This window comes from Chiroxiphia lanceolata, chromosome 10, assembly GCF_009829145.1.
Source record: "Chiroxiphia lanceolata isolate bChiLan1 chromosome 10, bChiLan1.pri, whole genome shotgun sequence".
NCBI classification, from domain to species: domain Eukaryota; kingdom Metazoa; phylum Chordata; class Aves; order Passeriformes; family Pipridae; genus Chiroxiphia; species Chiroxiphia lanceolata.
Window position 1 is genome coordinate 4,006,159 of NC_045646.1, and position 21,955 is coordinate 4,028,113.

The 21,955-nt window shown below is 47.8% G+C and overlaps 1 protein-coding gene across 7 annotated transcripts in view; it reads right to left on the reverse strand.

Moving 5' to 3' along the window:
• The window catches only part of MECOM (MDS1 and EVI1 complex locus), a 333,649-nt gene that overhangs the window by 35,245 nt on the left and 276,449 nt on the right, over positions 1-21,955 (reverse strand). For 6 of the 7 annotated variants that reach the window (XM_032698113.1, XM_032698110.1, XM_032698107.1 and 3 more), the window contains exons 3-4: positions 11,047-11,181; positions 621-723 (exon numbers count right to left, since the gene is read on the reverse strand). In XM_032698113.1, coding sequence (XP_032554004.1) covers positions 621-723; positions 11,047-11,181 — 238 coding nt within the window. Of the gene's footprint in view, positions 1-620; positions 724-11,046; positions 11,182-12,766; positions 12,885-21,955 lie in introns of those variants that run through there. The other variant, XM_032698111.1, reaches the window with a different exon arrangement.

Here is a 21,955-nt window from a genome sequence, read left to right on the forward strand (position 1 = left end):
CAACCTACTGGGCACCAAGCAGATATCCTACACCCAGTTCCCACTGTGGTTGTGTAACCCACTGCCTGACAGGCAGCACAGCAAAAGGAGCTTTTGGAGGTGGGGAACAAATCTCAGCACAACTCAGGAGTTTCAGACCCAGAATCTGGTCATCTGTGCGGGATGAGCACAAGAAGGAAGAATGGCTGAAATGTCCTCACAAGTGACAACAACATTAACAGTCTGAGATTTTAAGAGCTGGACTCAATGATTCTTGTGGGTCCCTTCCAACTCAGAACATTCTGAGATTTTGTGGTTTTCTCTTTTCAAGGTATGTTTGGCTAAGTGACAAAAAATAACCTATAATCAGGGTCCATACATATCTTGCAGGATCAGCACAGCCCTAAGATAAGGACGTGAACTCCTGTTCTTCTTCTGCAATACCCACAAACGAATCAAATTTCAATCAGAAAAAGAGGGGCAGAAGATGGACAGATGCAACCATGGTCCAGCTCTCCTCCCTGGCTGCAGTAAAGCCATCCCAGATTTCAACAGGATTCCAACAGAGGAGAAATCTCCCTACATTTTGGCTTAATTTCAGTGATACTCTCTATTAGATGAAAGAGTAAGAAGAGGCTAACCGTGGATGTCCGGAGCCATTGTCTCATGTGAATAATCTTCACTCTTCATGAACAGTAAGAGCTCCTCTCCTGGTTCAATATCTGCTACCACTCTGTAGAATATCTGGAAAACAAACAAAAAGAGAAAGCAACGTGAGCAGTACAACAGGGAAAGAGGTATCAGCCACTGCTGGTGAGTGTTACAGACCAAAACCATGTGGCCAGAGCCTGCCCTGCCGTGGTGCTGCTGCTGGAGAGGTGCCCACTGACTGTGGCAGGTCTGCTCCTTCCAGCCCCAAAGCTGTTGTACTTTGGGCTCTGTGAGGACAGAAAAGGACGAGTGCTTTCAACAGCCTCTGCTGCAAAATGAGCTGTGTGATGACTGCAGATATCACCAGCAACTTGTGTGTTGAGTTATACCAAACCCGTGAGCAGAGTGGCCATAAAACACATCCCTGAGTAATCCTTGGAAAGGGGAACTCCTGTTGCATTGGGAAAAGGTACTAAAGTAACTTTAATGGTTGGACTTGATGATCTTAGAGGTCTTTTCCAACCTTAATGATTCTATAATTCTAAAGCAGATATGAGCAGATGCTGCTGGTTAAGCCACAGACATCCATCCCCCATTCCAACCATCTACACAGTCCAGAAAGCTGTGAGGAAACAGGTTTATACAAACCAACGAGCCTGGTTATTCCTTATTCAAATGGAAATCAAAGGAAAAATCAATCCTGGATGAAGAAACACGGTGAGCAGCCAAAGCTGCTGGTGGTGACCCTGGCAAGTAACACCTGGTCCCCTCATACAGGTGATACAGGGCTGTGGGAAGGAGCCCATCAGGGAGGCAGGAGGCTGTGGAGGGGTCAAAGGGGACACCCTCCCTTGGGTCCATGCACCAGAGGAAGCTCACACCAGCACCACAAGGCTCTGCCGAAAGGAAATTCCCAAAATCCATCTGGCTGCTTTCTCTCTCAGCAGGAAATGTGAAGAGCTCTAAAAAGCTCCACGAAGCAGCTCAAATAAATATTAGTAACTTCCTCGGGCCTTGTTAAACAAAAACACATGACAGCTATATTTCCTATGCTAAAAAGTGATGTCTTTGCATTTTCTCAGACTAATATATTTTTAAATGTTTTGCTCCCAAACTCTTTACTCTCAACACTCACTGCAGCGCGTTGGGAGAAGGGCAGAAAATCACCTGCGTTGTTCAAAGCCACACAGGTGCATCTGTCACAGGTAGGGACGGGTGTGTGAAGGTTTGTGGGTGCTTTCCTTACCCACTTGCACATGGACAGACACCATCGGCAGCCAGCACATACCGGTGTCCTCCAGGAGGTGGCCGTATAGCCTAATCCTTCCTTTCTGCACAAGCTGTGCCCACAGACAAGGGCTAAATACCTAAAAACAACGAATTAACTTGCGTTTCCTCGGATTTGGATTTTTTTTTTCCTTCACCTTGTCCCAAAAGATACTCTGGAGGAGGGTGCAGAGAGCAGTGGTGGAGGCTCCTGGGGCAGCTCGTCCCACCACCCTGGTGCTCACCCCTCACCAGGTGACAGGAGCACTAAGCAAAACACATCAGGCACAATATACCCACGCCACAAACTCCTGCTTGTGGTAAATTTTCCCCATAAAAACCAGGAGAAGGAGTTTATGTGCAGTGTGATCTGCCCAGGCTGCACCTCCCTCCTCTTCCACACCACCCTCACTGAACCATCAGCTGGGGCTGCTTGGGCTTCCCATTTGTATTTCTTGCCGAGGGGATTTCAAACTCCACTGAGTATTTTGGAGGCCAAAAGAGCCATGGCAGGGTTTTGTGTGTATCTCTTCCTGCAGCTGGAAGAATGCCTGGTACCACAATCCTCTCTGGAGACTGTGCCATCCTTGGTGCTGAAGGATACGGGGATGCTCTATTGGCTTCAGGGTGCTGGGGACATGCTGGGGCAACGAAACTCATTTCACCAAAGACCAAAACACATTCAAGTAAAGCCAACTTCCAACTCTTGAAAATAAACCTGATGACAGCACCACATCCAGTGAATATCTTCTGTAAGTGATGCTTGTTTTTCCCTTTATTAAGATAAATGTATTGAAAACAGGCTTTTTTCTTCCAGAGGCATAAGGGACTCTGCATATCTGAAAGGGAAGCTGCAGTCGGATCTGTGGAAGATAAGCTTGGTTGCTGCCTGGCTTTGGGTGGAAATAAAATGTGCAACAATAATATGTGCACACTGACCAGGGAGACTTCTGCAAACTTCCCTGTTGGGTGGAAGCAGGATCAGGACCACCACACAGCCAGGTGGGACTTCCACCATCCCAGACAGGCTGTGCCAAAGCTTCTGCTCTGCCCAGGACAGGTTTTGTGCCACAGTCAGGCAAATGCAGCTGTTAGTCTGAGGTTGGTGGTGCCTCCACACCAAGGAGCAAACAAAACCACAGCAAAGCCTCCTCCTGTATTTTTCCTGTCCCATCAAAGGTGTTTTGATAGACCTTTGATAGACCTTTTCACCTCTCACAGCAAAGTGAGGACACATGGACTGTACAGGGGCATAAAGAGGGCCTTGTTCACCAAGTGCTGTGCTGGGGAGCATCCCTTCTCTCTGGGAAGCACCGGTATGATGCTGCATCTTTCTTGCAGCTGTGGGACAAATCCCTACACAGGGAATAAATTCTGCAGCCAGTTATCTTGTCTGTGTTGGTATTTAAAAGTAGTAGAGACGATCAAACTACCCATCAGAAACTCCTTGGCCAGCCCCTCCGCACCTCAGTGGGGAGATGAGACAGTGTTCTAAAAAACTCCCAAGTTTTAGGTTGAGTGATGTTTCTTTATTTTGCAACTCAAGAGCCAAGTGTCAGACTTCCGGGTCTGGCATTTACACGTTATTATAATACTAACTTTAATTATTATTAAAAATAGATTTCTTAATTTCTGTATGTACAAAAAAAACCTCACCTGCACTAACACTTTACACATCAATTTGAGTTGCACTGAGAATCTAAAATAAAATATATTGAAGTTTAAACCAAAACAATCACGCAGGTAAATTTAATCTGATATTAAGAGTCATCCTTACTACTTCAGAAAAAAAACTTGTCTGCTCACTCTTCTCACCTAAAACCTCCTGGAATTATCCTGTCTGAGAAAAACTGAGAAGCCAACTTTTGCAATGAACCATGTTACCCGAATTTTGAGGCAGCAGCAGCCTACTAAGGGCTGGTAATGGGGGGGTCCTGCAACCCTCAAATAAGAAGCTCATAATTTCCCCCCAGCCCTTAAGGTCTCCCTCAGGCTGCCCACATTTTGCAACTACAGTACCTCTACTGTGGGCAGTATTTTTTGTATTAGGAAATACAAACATAGAATAAGTGGATTTTTCAATTGCAAAGCCTGAAGATTTCTTGGGCGCAGTCCTGACTCTACTGTAATTAATGAAAGATTTTCATTTTCTGGACAGCACTTCTCCAGACTATCAAGCCCATTCCATTACCCAACTTTTTGGAGTTAACCTGTGCAAGTGTGCACCAGTCTGCCTCAAGATCGAGCATAGGAAGAGCTTCTGCACAGGAGAGGAACAACGAGCGGAGGGGGGGAAAAAAAAATAAAAGCCAAGTCCAGATGCACATTTCACATGCCCTGGGATCAGCGGTGTGTGACTGCAGTTTATATAGGAAGAGCAAAATCGGATCCAGATCTGGAAACACTTCCAGAGTTCAGGGGGTCCGAGGTGGGGAGAAGTTGGGGGAGGCCTGGTTCATCAGTCCTCTGTGCCTGCCCACACCGCAGGTCAGAGATCTCTGCTACCGAGCAGAAATAAAAGCTCCCAAACTGCAAAGCCGTAAAGGGAAAGAGGAGGAGAGGGGAGAAAAAAGGAACACACACAATTTACTTTTAAATGGATGAATAAGGCCTCATTGTTATGAATCCCAGTTTACTTTTCCTGGTCAGGCACTTGAAATTTTATTTATGCTTAATAGACTGCGTTTGGCATGTGTAAAGATGACAGAAGCGTGAATTATGAACGACCTTCGACCTATTCAGGAAGTTGTAATAATTGCAATAATAGCTAAAATGCGCTCCCCGCGAGCTCGGCCGGGCCGTGCTGTGAAACACCCCGGCCACCCCCCTGCCCCGGCCAGCCCCACACCACCCTGCCTGCACCCCCCTCTGCTCCCTCCCAGCACCCCCCCAGAGCCAGGAGGATTTAACTGAAGTTACAGTTTGGGGGGAAAAGCGACACTTTGGCAGATGAGCAAAGGCACCAGCTGCCAGGCACACACATCAGTTGTGCCCCCAAGAGTCCCCAGCTAAACCCTGTGCACACAAGAGCTTTGGAAAACATCACATGTGCTCCACTGCTGCCTGGGAAATTCAGATTTTAGGGCAGGTGAGAGATGCTGCTCTGAGTCTGCTCATACTTCAACACCCAGCCCATGTATTGAACTCACAGCTCCCACCACGGGGGAAGGCACCCAGTGATTCTGCCCTGCCCCACACAGCTGTAAGTGGCAGGACCGAGTGGAGGATCCACTCTGCGTAGGATGGTGGGATGCAACAGAAGAGTCCAAAGGTGGATCGTTCCCTGGTGAGCACCATCAGCACCCACAAAACCCTGCACTGCTGCTCCTGCACCAGTTGGACCATGTGCCATGGGCATATCTATCCCAAGCCTCAGCTCCTTGGAGGCTCTGGTGCCCCAGAGAGAGCATGTCCTGAACTGGGGCAGGAAAGTGAGTGCCTGTAGAGGCAGCCTGCACACTGCCAACTGGCATTCACCCCTGTGCTGCTTCGGAGCAAGAGTGGAACTTGCCTGAAAAGCAAAACAAATTAAATGTCCAAAACTAATAATAAGCGTTTATGTTCAAGGAGCCCCATCAAAACCAGGAATTGTGCCCACCAGGAAAAGGAGAAGGACGAAGAGATATATAACTTCACAACAAGCCCTAATTAAGAGTCTGAAAGGAAAAAACAAGAAAGAAAGAGGTCCAAATGGTGAAGCTTCAACTTTAGCTCCTGTGATGAACAACTTGTGCAGCTGGAGAGCTGTGTGATGAAACCCGAGCCAGGTTCTTCTTGCTGTACTCAAGCAAATGATAAATTGAAACAAACCCGAGTTTTTTCAAGGGCTAATGTAGAGGAGTCCTGCCTGAAAGCTGTACTTGGCCCAAAGAAAACTTCAGCAAAAATTCACAGGCAAAACTCAGCAAGTGTCTGCAGAGCATGGGTGGGAGCCCGGTGGGGAGAGAGGACTCTCCTCTCACCCTGCGGAGGTGGTGGGGGAGCACCACAGTGCCTCAGCACTAGGACTAAGAATCCTTTCTTTCTTCATTTCCAAAGTGCCCCAAAATTGTCAAGCAGGATGGACTGGAGGAAGAATGGTCCAGGAATCCCCATTTTTCGACCTTCCAAGGCAAAAGGTGCCTCCTGCTCCCTGAGAGCAAGGAAGGAACTGCAGGGTCCCTCTCTGCAGGACACCCTCTTTGGCATCTTGGGGGCTGCAGGCCACCTCCCCAGAGCCATTCATGTCTTCTTCCTTCATAGACGAATTTTAGCTTCTGTGAAAGACCTGGTTCCAGGTGAGAGGCTGCCACATCCAGCCAAGCTGCTCTGGTCCTGCAGAACCTCCTGCTTGGGGGTCACTAACCACTGACACCAGACCTCAACTCCTGTGTGCCCACCTGTTCTCCTGTCCTCCAACAGTCCTGAACCGTCATTAATGAACGACATGAATGTCAAGCAAGGTGCAGTTGTGTCCTGGCTCTGTGGCTCTCCATAATCCTCTACACTCTGGCAAGCATATCAGTAGGATTTGACAGCTCTCATCACAAAAAAGGCATTTCTGTTTAGAGACAGCATGCCTTATCCCTTTTATTAAACACGAATCATCAATAAAAACCTTACCACTGGGCAGAAATGGCAACAACTGGGTTGTTGGGTTTGGTTCTGAACAGCTTATTTTAGGTCACGTCAGGACAGTCCAACGCCAAGAGTGGTAACACCACCAAGTGCATCAAATTCCAGATAACACAGGCAATCATAAAGCCCAGGCAGGAATTTCACCCACAGCCTCAGCTTTAACTGCAGCAAGTGGAAAAACACCAAGCAGCTCCTCGTTCCACCAGCCCCAAGCTAACACATCCCTGCTCCACTGGAGACAGATTTTCAGTGGGAGCTGGATTAAGTTTTATTTGCTTAATAACTAATAAGTCATAGGAAGAATCATGGCAGAATAGGGCCCCGTATGAGCTCAGCGTGTGTGTGCCCTCCCGACCCACAACAGCCAAAACCTTAATTTCACTCTCTGACAACAAAGCCTCAAAACTATTCCTTAAATACACAACTTTTGCAGGTGGCCGTGCAAGGAGCCTCTGCCCGCCACGGAGGGGGGGCCGCGGCCGTAAAACCTGAAACATGAGGCTGTGCCTGCAGATTAAAAAAGTTTGTAAAACGTGTAAGATGGGATCAGATCTGGTGGAACCTACAGCAGTAGGTTCGCTCCTGTAAGTTTATATCACTGACATTGTGCACGTTGTTAAGGGTGTGATACTACTGGTTTTTCTCCCTTTGCAGCGGCACATACTTGAGTATAAGGAAAGAAAACAAAGCACACACAAAAAAAAAACCCACCGAAAACCTATTTCAGCACGCACAGCAAGCTAAAACCTCAGTAAAGTGATCTGAGCCATGAGTTTTCCATGGATAAACCAAAGGGAGTCTTCAGGAGCTGCTCTGTTAGGGGGGAAAAGACCTGGAAGTTCAGGGCAGTTTCACAGCAGTATGTGGCTGTATCACTGTCAGAACTCTGCGAGCAATAAGCAAGATAAAAACAGCATTCAGGTATTTTAACTTCAACATCAACAACGTTTCTTAAAAGAAAAAAATTTTTAAAATAAATTATTTCTTCGAGCTTGAAGGTGACCGTGATCCCAGCCTGGAATGTGTGACAGCCCCTGCCATGCCACTGCCATAGTCACTGCTGGAATTGCAACTGCACTTTCATTAACGTACATCTTTAAAAATAATGCTTTAGCTGGGCTGACAGTGCCGTCAGAAAGCCTAACAGGGCTAATCATTCTGAAGTCATGAAAAAGTCGAATTAATAGATATTTAATGATAACAGGGGAGTCGTCCAAGTTAGCAGAAACTGCTCTTGAATCCTGACTCTGAGATGAAAAAATGCATTCCAGGGCAAGAACAGGGACAAGACTCTCTGAAGCTCTGCACACGCTGTAGTCTCTTTGGGAAAAGGCAAAAACAAGAGTGCCCTGTTTGTGGAATTTGATTATTTATATCCATCTTGAATTACATATGTTCAGGTCAGATTAAGCATGACAGGAGATAATAGGAAGACAGAAAAAAGAAATCCTAGATCAATCTCATTTGAAATAAAAAAAACCCAAACAAACAACAAAAAAAAATGCAGCTTTTAAACCCTACTCCAGCTGCAATCAAATGAAACATGAGTTGCATCCAGCGTGCATGTTTTGACTGCATCCCACCATTATCGAGCTGTTCATCTCAGCAAAGCTCATTTATACAGTCATAAGAAAGAGCCTAGGCCTTTTGTAAAGTTGATCCTAAGTGATGAAACCTAACCTCAGCCGTGAGTCAGGGGGTGGGGTGGTATGTCTCTGAAAAAACTCTAATAGAGAAAATGACAAAAAATGTTTTTCTTTCACTCTTTTTGTTAAATACAGCAGGTAGAACGTAGCAGAGTGACTACATTACAAATCGCCCTGAATCCAATCTAAATCCTGCCTCAAGCAGTCTGGGAATCATACCTGTCTGTCAGTCAAGCTTGAATTTAGTAGTATAAACTTGTGGGCAGCATGAGCCTGGGAGCGCTGGCAGGATCTTTTACCTTCTCAGGTAGAGCCCAATGTTTGCTTGTGAATTTTACAGATGAGTTGAAGCAATTAGAGGTGAACAATTACTGCTGATCGAGTGTCTGTGCCTCGGGAGCGAGCAGTGTCTCCGCAGCGGGGATGCTCCCCGTGCACCCAGGGCTGCTGAGGTGCTTTGTATTCCTGGGGGAAGAAAGTAGAACTGGGGTGTCCCCCCCAGCAGGGTGTCCCCCCACCCCTGCACCCATCACTGGCTGTGGCTCCAGCTGAGCTGGGGTCTCCTGTCCCAGCTGGGCTGCATCACCTCTGCACTTCAGCTCCAGCTACGACCACTGATACACATCCTCAGCTCCACCCTATTTTTATTTTCCCTTTTTTTCCCATGTTTTTCTTTTTTTTTTCCCCTTCTTTCCAGGAGTTACCAAGGCCCCGTGACCCCCTGGCAGCCCCACTCAGTCTATATATGCACGCTCAGCCCTGACTTGCATTTGTCACTCCTCGTACATGCACACGTTTGGCCATGTAACGTCCATTTCCCAGTCTGCCTTCCTATTATATTTTATATTACCTCTGGTGAGTTTGTGCCAGAAGAAAGCAGAAGGAGGAGCTGCTAGAAAGGGTTTTTTGCTTTAAGATTCGAGAGCACATTTTTAGCATTAACTTTTTAGGCTCTGGTCATAAAACGTTGGGAGTATGCAGAGGATTCTGTGGGTAAATCCACAGCATTTCCAGAGGGCCAAACAGACAACAGTCCCTTGCTGACAGCGCCCAGCTCACAACACGCTACTTGAAAGACAACCAAATCCTAATTTGCAAATCTCAGCAACAAAAAGCAATAAAAATATGGAATTATGAACAGCACAATACTGTGCAAAATAAATAACAAGCCTCCAGTGAATGAAAGAAATTATTGGCAGCAGTACAGCCACCATTACCAAATGTCAGAAATGTAAACACTAAAAAAAGAGAAAGTTAAAAGCGCCATGACTTTCCTTCCAAAAACGTCAAGGCGCGGGTGCGTGTCTGAGTTGCAGAGGGAGATGCTGATGTTTCAGCCTCATGTGCATTTTCAGTTGCAGATCCCCAATTCCAACCCAAAGACAGTGAGTTGCTTTGACCAACGCACGTGATCCCACTTCTGATCTTCCCTGTCTATGCCAGCTCCTACTAAATGTAAAATATTTGAATTTGTTGTTCCAATTAATCTGTATAGTTTACTTTTCCTATCGCTCTTCCATAAATGCTCTGCACTGAGAGAATTTATCGTTTTTCAGCATAAAGTGTATTTCAGCTCAGAAAATGTATCTTGCATTTACTAATAATCTTTATGGTTTCTTTAGTTAAACCAGCTGCTGTATGAAAAGGAAATTATCTCTCGGTCGGCTGGCTGGCTCGTTCTGTGCTACATGTGCTCAGGGCTGAACTGGAAAAGTTGAAAATTAAAAAGATCTTCTCTCATGATTGAGAAAGTTATTTAAACCTGTTTTAATCAGCTATCTTGCATAAGTGAAATATGTAATGCTGGGCTGGAAATAGCAGGCTGTCTCACGTTCATTTCCTATATGTAAGGAATTTGATTAGAAAGAATGATTTCTAATTGAAGCTTTGTGTCTGGTTGTGATTCTTCTTTCAATACTGTCAGGGCAATTAAATCAGCTAAAGATAATCTTTAACATTCACCTGATGCAGTTAATTAAGGGGGGGAAATGAAACACTAATTAAATGAATCAAATCCTATGGCGCAGGTAGCAAAGTTTAAATTGGAAACCAGAATTCACAATCATTTGCTTTGCTACTTTAGATATTTCACTTTAAAGAAGCAAAGCTTCCTTAACCTAACTTTGCCCATTAAAATATTTCATAATGGTATGTATTATCCGCAGACAAAAGCGAACCCTGATTTAAGAAACACCTAATAACTCATCAGCATAATTGAAAACAAAATGCTTTACTGTGTCCTTCCTCTGCCTATATCAGCCTTTTTCTAACACACAAGGATAAATAATGTTTCAGCTCAACAAAGAGTGGATTTAAGTGCAATAAATGAAAAGAAAAAGAAAACCACCGAAGACCCTGATCCAGCATATGAGTATTACGAGTTCCAGCAAAGTGTATGGGAAGGTACAATAATATCCATACACATGTGCATTCAAATCCAAAGCCCTACACATGCAACTACATTGGTAACATCACCACTTCTGTGCCTTCCCCTCCACTTTTGCCATCACATTTATGTTACAGCTTCCAATCAACTCAACGGTTTATGGGAGCAACCCAAGAGGACTGGAAGAGGAGCCAGAAAATGCTGCTAATTCAAAATCAGCAAATACTGGCTTTGTACACCTAAGAAAGCATTCACAATTTTTATCAGGTATAAGGCAATAAAAAAATCATTTATGAATTAAACAACACTGTGAAAAATGGAAAATTCGTATTTTCTAGCATCCATAACCAAAATTATTCCATTCTGCCTTTCCCATCTGTCCTTTATCTTTTGCCATAACAGCAAACAGGCCAAAAGCTGCTGTGAATTGCTATTATTTTTTTTGCATTGACACATTAAAGTTCCTTAAAAAAATAAGTCCAGAAAGTGAAGACCACGTACCTGATCACCTATTTGACATGCAACAAGGTTGTGCTGATTGTAGCATCCAGCAAACTTGATATATTTGAGCCAGTTTCCTACATCTGGTTGACTGGCATCTATGCAGAACTTGACATTGCAAAACTCATCCAAGATCTAAAAAGAAGAATATGAAAGAGTAAATCTTTCTGTCGCTGGCTGGGTGTACTAATCAAAAGATAAATCACAGGTTTCCAGATAAACAAATGGATAATAATAAAAATAATAATAATATAGGTGTGCTTATTCAGAAATACGTTTCTCTGGTGAGATTTGTTTTTAGGAATGATCAGAATACACACATAATTATAAAAGGACAATAAACGTCCTGAAAAATATCTTGACAAACATATACAAGTAATTGAGATGTCTAATTATTGCTATGAAACACTAATTTAAGATGGATCTGATTTTCTATGCATTCATCAATGACTACATTTGAAATTATAATTAAATCAGACTCTGACAGGAATATAACAAAAATTATTAAAATAGATGGTGTTGGCTTCATTTGAGGTTTCTGTTTTGTTTCAGAATTTACGTTGTTTGCAGCTCCCATTTAGAATTTTCAGATTTGTTGCTCTGAACCAAACTTTATTTGGTAGGTAGAGTTATTTATCTTGTTTTAATATTACACTTCCCGAACAGTCCTGTGCAACACTTAAATCCCTCCCCCTAATTGAAGCAAATAACAAAACTCCTTCTGTCAAAATAAAAGAGAATAAATGAAAAACAATGTAAACACTCATGCAAACCATGGCAGAATTCAATACACACCAATAAATGGTTCAAATTATGCAGACAATAAACAAATATAATGAGACTGCTCGTAGACAAGCTAAAGAGGATGTTCTATTCTAATATTATGACAAATTGCTAATCGTTACAGCGGGTTGAATATCATTATTTGCAATCTTTACCATCGGCCTATCCCAAACTTCCCAGCGCATCCCGGGGAGCTTACTGCTAAACTGTAACTTCACCGGCTTGGCACGGGCATCAGCCATCCCGTTTTATTAGGAAAATAAAAGGAAACAACCTCAAAACGCCCCAAACGAAAAGCGAAAGGAGAGGGAGGCTGCGCCCCGCCGGGAAGCGCCTGGACCCGCGGCCGGAGCGGGCGCTGCCGGTGCTCGGTCACCGGGAGCCCACGGAAGTTCCTGCCCCGGGCTCACGGCCGGGCACTAAACGCGCTGTGCCCGCGGAGCCCGCCCGGGACAGCGCAGGGACAGCGGGGGCTGCCCGGGTCACGGCCCCCCGCCTCCCCCCCGAGACCGGGATCGGGATGATCGGGATGCTCGGGATCGGGCCCGTCCGTGAGGTGGGGGTGCGGTGGGTGCGCGCAGCCCCCCGGGGCTGCCGAGCATCGCCCCGCGGCACCCGGGTGTCTCCTCTCGTCCCCCGCAAGCGAAGGGGGAAAACCTTAACCCCGCAGCCCCCCAAATCCCGCGCCCCAACGAGGCGCGCTCGCTCCCCGCGGGCGCGCGCGCTTCCCCGCCGCCCGCACCTCCGGCTCGTTTTTGGAAGGCGGAACATTTAATTTTTCCCTTTCAAAGCAACCCACGAGGAGGGGAGGGCGGCTCACCCCCCCTCCCCGTGGCGGCGGAGGAGGGTCTGCCCCGGGGCCGGCGGCACCGACGGGGCAAGGCGGCCCCGTCCCGCGGGGCCGGGGCAGCGCCGCCGCCGCGCTCGCCGCTCTTACCTTCTGTCGCCGGGAGCCCGCGGGGGCAGGGAGGGGGGAGAGGGACAAATATCCTTCAGGCGGCTGGAAGCAACATCTCGGCGCTAAAGGCGGGCGGAGGCCGCGGCCGTCGGTGTCCGGGGCAGCGTCGGGCGCGGCGCGGGGCGCTCCACCATGTGCGGGGGACGGCGGGGCCGGGGCGGGGGCTGCCGGCCCCGGAGGGCTCAGCGGCGGCGGGGCTCGGCGGGTTCCTGCCGGTTCGCCATCACCGTCCCCTTTCGGCCCCTCCTGGTCTTATCGGTTGGCTTTGGGGGGGGGGGGGGGTGCGAAGAAAGTTTTCGAGGAAGGGGGAGGAAGGGGAAAAAAAAAAAAAAGAAAGCACCCCAAACCCTCACACAAGCCTCTTCAGGGAGGGGGGGAAAAAGAGAAAAAAAAAAAAAGAAAAAGAACAACAACAACAACAAACCCCACCGCGCACCGCTCAACAAAACAAACTTCTTTCACTTCTCCGCCGGGGATGGGAGAAAAGTGAGTGCGCGTGGGAGGGCGGGCGGGCAGCTCTCCCCCTCCCCACCCCCGCAGCCTGCCCGCGGCGCTGCTTCCCCGCCGCACCCCCGGGCAGCGCCCGGCCCGGCCCGGCGCGGCGCGGCCCTGCCCGCCCCCCCTCCCCGCCCACCCCGTCGGGCCGTGCCCGCCCGCCGCTCCCCCTCCGGGCACTGTCTCTTTAAAGCGGGGCAGCCCCGGCAGCTCCGGCCGCCTTTCCCCCCCTCCTGCGCGGCCCCCCCGGCCCGGGCGGCGGCGGCGCTCCCGGCGCGCTTAAAGCGACAGCGGCCCCGCGGCCGGGGGTCACCGCCAGGTCGCGGCGGAGCGGCCCCTCCGCGGGGGCGGCCCCCGCAAACTCCCCCCGGCCGCATCCCCCGCCCGGGGCCGGCGGTGCGCGGTGCCCCGGGGCCCTCGCCCCGCTCGCCTCTATTTATTCGCCGCTCGCCCCCGCAGCCCCGAGCGGGAGCCGCGCCGCGCTCGCCCCGACGGCTTCTCCCGGCGCTCCGGGGCCGGCGCGTTAACCCGAGTTGTTCCAGTCATCGCGTCACTCTGGTTATTAATAACAATTTTTAATGAAATGCAACTTTTTTTTTTTTTTTACCGGCCAATTTTCCCGACGACCCCCCCGTTTGGTGCCGCGGAACCACCTCCACGTTTGCCGGCGCTTCCTAAACGATTCTTTTTTTTTTTCCCCTTTATTTCTTTGGTAACGAATCCCATGAATGGAGCGGCGGGAGGCCGGGCTCTACCTGCCGGCGGGGGCGGCGGGGCCGGGCCCGCTCCCGCTCCCACCCCCGTGGCAGCGCAGCCCTCCCCCGGTGCGGGGCTCTCCGGGCTCCGCAAATGGACCCGAAATCGCGCAAAACCGCAAACATCCGCAAAGTTTGGAACAGCTCTCACTACGGCGAGATCCACGTACATTTGTGTGTTTTGGGAAGAGGGCAAGGAAAAAAAAAAAAAACTAAGAGTGCTGAGTTGTATCTTTTATTGCACCATCCAGAAGTGCCACCCACTTTTTTTTTTTTTTTAAGTGCATATATATTTTTCAGACTGAAAGTGGATTTTTCTTCCCCGGGGGCCGAAAGGGGCTGGGGAAGGAGCACGGGGAGAGGGCGAGAAGCCGGGTGACAGGAGATGCTGATGGATTTGTCTCAGCGGCCCGTTATCTGTGACATTGACCTGTTAGCTCAGATAATGGCTATTGTCCGAGGGGAGAGAGACGGGGGGGGGCGGGGGGGGGGGAACCTCAGCGGTAGTAGGTAGGACAGGAAAAAAAAAAATTAAAGAAAAAAAAATCCTTTGTCAATAACCTCAAAAAACCCAGAGCGCCCGGGCCTGGGAACCGGCGCCCGCCCGGTGTGCGGGGCCGTGGGTTCCTGCCCTCCCTCCGTTCCCCATTGTTGGGGATTTTTTTCTTTCTTATTTTTTTCTCCCTCTCTCTCTCTTTTTTTTTTCTTTTTCTTTTTTCTTCTTTTTTTTTTTTTTTTTTTTTTTAATTTAGCCATAAATTGGCCCGGCTCGCGCTATGAGCTGTTCTATTTTCTCCCTGTCAGGATGAGGGATTTGCTTTATGATGCATTGTGTATTAAATACAAGTAATCTGGGAAACTGATTGCTCGAGCCCATCGGCCTGATCAGAGTCCCCGATAGGAGCCGGAGACCTCCCCTTACTCCCCCCCCCTCCCCTCCGCTGTGCCACAAAGGGAGGAAACGCGGGTGGATAAACAAAAGGGGCTCCCGGTACCGGCGGAGCGGGGCTGCTCCGCACCGGGGCTCCGCCGCCGCTGGGTGGCGATCGCCGCCGGGGAAAACCCGCTTTTTGGGGGGAAACCCCCCATTTTTAGTAATTCCCCTTCATGCAGCACTCCCGGCGGCTCCCTCCAGCCGGGTGGAGGGGAGCACAGCCCGAGGAGGAGGAGGAGGAGGAGGAGGAGGAGGAGGAGGAGGAGGAGGAAGAGGAGGGGGAAAAAGGCACAAGCCCCCCAGCTGGAGGGTTGGCGGCTGGGGAGGCGCGGAGGGTCAGCCTGGCCTCGCCGCCGATCGGGACCTCCAACATCCCGGTGCAGGGAAGTGGATACACACATCAACACACCTCGATGCATTTCTTTTTTCTCGTTTCAACCTTTTAAACATCTCCGTCGCCTTTCCCCTCGGTTCGGTGGGCGCTTCGAGAGGCCCGAATATTTCCACAGGGTCCCTTTGGCAATTGTTTATTTAAAACAAGTCGCTCTATTAGTGGAGCAGTCAGGAGTTAGTACTCCAGTCTGCTAGTAATCCCCACCAGGCTGTAAACTGATGCCTCTTTTAAGCCTTTAACTTCATGGTCGTCCCAGAAGTAAAAGTTCTCCTAATGGAGACCCTATGGGCATCGTGCATTCCAGCACATCATTAAAGCAAAGCAAAGCAGCTCGGCCACAGCCAGATGAAATAACGGCACTGTCCACGTTTAATGGGCTTCCTGGGGCCAAATGCTGTCGAGGACAATGGGGAAAAATCAGACAAGTCGCTGGCGATTTTTTAAATACCATAAATGTTCATATTAGGCTTAATATTATCCTTATGTTTATAGACAAGCCACTTCACAACCGCCTTTTTAAGTGGGGTTTAATGTTGTATTTCTCAAGGTGACTAAATACAACACTGAGCATCCTGACTAACGCTGCAGGGAGTGTTTGAAATACCGTGTGAGTGCATCAAACGGGGAGAGAGAAAGGGAAAGGAAAAGCAAAGCAAAACAAACGCAGAAAACAACAGCCTTCTGACATATCCAAAGGCTCCGGGACAGACCTGGGAAACAACGACAAGCAGAAAAGGCGACACAGTTTCTACATGTCAATTCCTCCCACCCCATGTTGTGGATGTCAACTTAGGGGAAAAAAATAAAATCAAGCGAAAACACAAGTGTTGCTGCCGATTTCAGGGGGAAGATTTGCATGACTTCCAGCCCTTGATGAAGGAGTGGAGTGGCATCGTGATGCCCCTCACTTTGGTGCCCTGTCCCTGCTGCCCCTCCTGCCCTCACACGCTGCTGGGCTCATCCCTCCCAGCCAAAAGGCGGTTTTCACGCGAGGGAGAGGAGGGGAAAATTAAAGGTAAAAAAATGTAAATAAAAAATTTCCCTTGGTCTGGAAATGGGCCCAACTGAAAGCATGTTAATCTCCACCTCAGTAATTTGGTTCTCCTGGAGAAGACAGAAGCCCTGCTGCTGTGCCCTGCACTTCATAAATCACGTCTTTATGTGGACAAGGTCAGGGCACCTAACAGCTCAGACATGGGCCTTTGCAGTGGCTCGGAGGGCTCCGGCATGTTTATTCTCTCGCACAGATCTCCGAGGAGCAGTCCAGCACGCTTCTAATTACTTTTGATTATTTTCATTTGCTCGGGTCAGGCTGGCTTTGCCGGCACTGCCGGAGGGTGGGTTTCCTCCCCCCAGCCCGGCTGTGGGATGCAGGGGGATCAGCGCTTTCCTGTGCCCAGAACCCCTTTCCCCAGGGCAGCGCAGGGCTCTGGGGATCCTTGGGGCTCTCCCCACCAGCAGAGGTGGTCCCCTTTTGGCAGCAAAGCCCAGAACCTCCAGCTGAGTCAGGGAGCCCCATAACTATCCCCCCCTCATAGCTAGGTAGCAAGGGGCATTACCCAGTGTGAAATGAGGAGCATGCAGAAAAACACACACCCTCCCTGCTGAAAATACCAACTGCCTTCAGGGGAAAAAAAGTAAACCCCAAGTCCTTGCAAAAAAGTTAGAGGGGTGCATGTGCAGGCGGTAAAAAAAGTTAAAGGACCTCTGTGATTCCTGTGGGAACAGAGGTGTGCTCGAGGAGCTGTGGAGCACACACAGCTCCCAGCCATAGAAAGAGGCAGCGGGTGTTTAGGTTCACTCTCTGACTGCTGCATGAGTCCCCCTGGCACAGCACAATCTATAGGGAATCCATAGTGCCATGGCACACATGAGTGATGCTCCAACACTGTTGGGGGCCAGGTGTGGGTGAAGCCACCCCTGCACTCCCACGGGCACTGCTGCAACTTGCACCCCCTCTTATGGTCTGTAACAGCACAGTGCTGCTACTGGCACAGGCCAACTATCCATGTACTGAGCAGAAAGGCTCCAATTTCTCTCTCCTATTAAAATCTAGGCTTTAAAATAGCATATTCCTTTGTACCCCGATCTGAGCTTGACAGCCCAACCCCACCTTCTCATCTGCCATTGTCCTGGTGTGTGTGATCCCAGCAGACCTGCTGCCCTCTTGTCCTGCAGCCAGTGGCTCCATCCTATCCCAATGGTCCAAGTCTCCCTGTGGGTGTGGGTCACGGCTGATGGATGAGGGGAAACTTCCTGAGCAGGGGCTGCCTGATGGGAGGGAGTTTTCTGGCTGATGCTGAGCTGTGCTGCTGGGGTTCAAGCCTGAATCTTTTTGGACCTTGGGTGTTACTCCACACTAGGAGAAGGCAAATTGCAGAAGATTTACCCTCTCCATCGATAAGGAAGATGTAAAAATGAGTCACTGACTAGTATCCAACTGCCTGGATGATTTTGTTCCTGCCTTGGGGAGGAAACCCTGCAGAAACTGCCCTTCCTTGCAGCAGAACAAGATGTTTACCTTACTGCAAATAAACCATGGCACTCACAGCACACCCCAAAATTTGATGCTGAGGGATGCAGTGCTGCTTATCCACCCCCTGCTGTGAACATGCTCCTTGCAATGGGAAAAAATCTCCTCGTTTTCCCCTCCCAAACCTTCCCTTAGGTTTCCCTGCCAAGGTGCGTGTTCTGGCGCCGGATGCTGAGGACTGTTGCTGTTTTCCTTTGCAGCATTCATTACTTCCATTACAGAAGAGTCTGGAAGCCTCCAAATCCAGCCTGGGCCCTTCTCACACTCAGGGTTTCTGTACCTGCAGGGTGAGACAGTCCCTGCTGGGCGAGTTTGGCACGAGTTTGGCTACAATAAAAGTCGGGGGAGAAATCTGCATTAGCCAGCTTGTCTTAGCACCTACTAGAGACAAGGCACTGTGAGGCTGCAGCTGACTGATGTGGGTGTTGGCCTCCTGTCCAGCCTGAAGCTGTGCTTTCCTGTGCTTCACCTTTCTCATGTTTTGAAAAGAAGCCAAAATCCTGGAGAATCTGGGAAACTCCATTGGCAATGCCCTTATTCTGCATCTCCCCCCTATGTACTTGGCAGTCTGGAAGGCTCTTTTCTTTTTTAACCACCCAAAGAGTAAGACCTTGAGCTTGGCTCTCTAAATACTACCAACATGACTAAAAAAAAAAACCTGTTTGGGGTTTTTTTTAATCACTTATCATTCATCCTTGCTGGAATACAACTGAATAAACCTCTCAGGTTTATACTCATTCCTGCTTCCCACGATTTGCTCATCCAGAGATGGAGCAGTGGGACCCATGGAGCAGACAGAGGCTCCACATGGGGTGGCCAGAGGCCCCCACCTAATGTAGCCACTGCTTCTCTGCCTGAAAACACCACATTTTGCATAGGCTGCTCTAAAAATGGAAGATCCCTAAAAAACACTCCCTGATAAGGCACGATATCCACAAAATAGGAACACAGTGTAAGGATTTTGCAGACTTCCTTTGTATGTATGTGCATAAGAATTCAACAAGGTTCCATTAATTCTCCATTTCTTCCAAATTTTTAATTTTCAAGCCTTCTCATTTGCTAAAAAATCTGATGGTTTGCTTTGGAAAACTTCTTCTAGCCCCAGAGCTCTCATGGCATGGGAAGAGCCATGGAAGGAGGGTGTGTGGCAGCAAGTCCTGAGGAGTCATTCGGGTCTAGGCACTATCCAGAATCTGACAACAGAATTTACAAATCAAAAGGGTGGAAAGGAAAATACAGAATCAGGGAAAACTCCAGGACAATAGAGATTGAAAGGGTTAAACAACAGAACTTTACACAACTAGAATAATGTGATGCATAACAGGTAATTCTATTTTAATAATCAATTTTAGGAGTGAATGGCTATTTTCAAAGCATTCCTATTGTAGCCAAAGTTTTAACTAGGCGTACAAGAGTGGGCATAAACACCTGTGGACTTTATAAGAGTAAGAAGCAATTTATCACCCAATAAAATGTCAAACACTCATTTTAAAATTTTCAGGTTTGCATTTGCTATTTTAAACATTACGTGTGTGGATGGTTCTAGGGGAGGTTCAGAGAGGAGGATACACATCCTACATGCAGAAAAACACACGTGCAGACAGCCAACATAACCAGCTCTGCAACCGGGAAGAAAACCTGCCTGAAAGCATCGGTGTTACAGTTTCATCCCTCCTATGTTTCTTATTAAAGCCATTGTGTTCATCGACCAGAGTTGTCTAAAACCTGAACTAAATGGGCATTAAGTCAGTTGCCATATGAAATTACTGCCATTCGATTTTCAGATAAACCACAAAACTTGATGAACTAACATTGTTCCAGCTGAATTAACTCATCATCCCTGGGAAGAGAAGGTTGCAGAGGAAAGCGAGGGCTCTAATAGTGATGATTAATCCTTCTCCTATTGCAAGGCACTTGCCTGCAAGTAGAGAAATGCCCTGCTAAAAGCAGGCTGAGGATCCGCATTACCTCCAAAACATCGCTGCCCTGCCAAACCCTGACAGTAGTGTTAAATATTATTTACATATGGGTAGGAGAGGAAGAATTCTTTGTTATGGGTTTGTTGTGAAACTATAAATACATTAAAATCCCTATCAACAGTTCAAGTCATGCTTGGTAGATAAATCCGAGGACTGAAATTCAGGAATGTTAATTTATTCAGCCAGTGGAGTAACACGCAAAGTTGATCCTTATCCTGTACCCTGGGATTAAGTCATAAAGTATTTGGACCATGGGTGCCATGTGAGTGGGTCAGGCTCCCCACCACAGGCAGGCAGAGCTCTTCATGTACCCCCACCCTGGGTGTGCAAACCAAGGTCCTGAGCAGTAAATGCTTAACTAGCCTCGTGCATGCACAGCAGCCCACCTGGGCGTGCATGTGAAGTGCTGCTCCACATAAATTAGTCACACATGGCTAAAGGTGCCTGATTCATTTTGAAAAACCTTACTCCCAGAGCTACCTGGCTTGCACTAAATAGATTTTTGCTCATCGGGAAAATTTGGAGCAGGGAGGGGGTTGAGAATATATTTGATGCAGGTGTCCAAATAAACCTGTCCTATAACCCATGGATCACAATGAGTTATTAATGAAATAGCTGTGAACATCACCGTATCCTTGTGGCAGATTTCCTTCATAAATGAGTTGAACATTTTCCAGTGTTCAAGGAAAGTGCTGCTACCTATAAACTTGGAGATTAAGGGCTTTTTCCCCTAAGACTCAGATCCCTCGGGGCACTTGTGTTCTGGCATGCATCCCTTATTTGCTGAAGAAATTTCAAACTTGGTAATTTAGCACCATACTGATAAAACAAAGGGGGAAAGGAAAAAAAAAAAAGCAGTTGGGCGTGTGTGCATGCGAAGAAGGAGGGAGGTGAGTGGTACAGCTTCAGGCATTTTTTTCTGTGGCTTTTTTATCCACAAGTCATGCTGCAGATTTTGTCTGAGATTCATAGAGAAAACATTCCCAAGATACAACATATAAGATGCATATCAATCCACAAACTGAGTTTTGCAGATGCAAAATGACCTGCACAATGTGAAGGAGGATGGAGGCTGTTTTATAACCATTTTTCCATATAACTTATTTAAGCCTAAGATGTTGGGTTTCCAATTTGCCACTAGCAGAATTATTAGTATTATTAACATTACAGCAGCACCTAGAGGCCCCAGTGGAAGCTGGGACCCTTTGTGAGTAGAAAAATAATAAATAAAAAACTCTGCCCTGAAAAGCTTACTGTTGGTATGGATGGGATAAAAGGTGTGCCAGATGGGAAGATTATCATTTTATTTTCACAGATGGAATACGGAGTTCTGCTCATGGAGAAAATCAGTGGCAGAACCTCATGCAATATTTTCCCATAACTTTCACTCACTGAGAAGTTGCTTTTTACTCCTTTCCTTTGACTGCAATGAACAGAAGCACCTATCTGCCTGCTGGTGCTCACAGCTTCCCATGGATAAATAGTGGGAGTCTGCTTGGTCTCTGCCAGTAAAAACAGTTCTGTAGGCTTTAATATGGCTCATCTGTAGCAGACATTCTACTTTATCTCCCTTTTTAAGCTAGGAAAATATTTTAGCTTTGTGAATGAGCAGCTGATGCTTTGGAACAGGTCTTCAAACATAAGCACGTTGCACTGATTGGTGCCGTAAATGAAAGCTCCTCCTGTAGAAACAGTTTTGGGGAGGATATGTCAAACTCTGCCTTTGACTTTTGTGGCAGAAATGTGAAACGGAGTTCATGATGTCAAGTCTTGTTGCTAGGAGTCCTCCAGCAATCATGCAAGTGCTGAACATAAGATGGATCACGATCCCCACCAGACAGAGGGGGGAGAGAATGCCCCAACCACCCCATCATCCGCTGATAAACCTCAGTAAGTGACTGCAAAAAGCAGCAGGGAATGGGCACGTGCTCGGGGTATGCTGCAACTTTTTGGGTCCATAGAAGCAGAATAAGGCAATGTGTTGAGAACAGATATCTTTCCACCAGAAAGAATTTCAGAGACTGTATGGTCTGCATTGCTGAGAATCCAGTATGGTAAGCATGGCACGAAAGGTCATT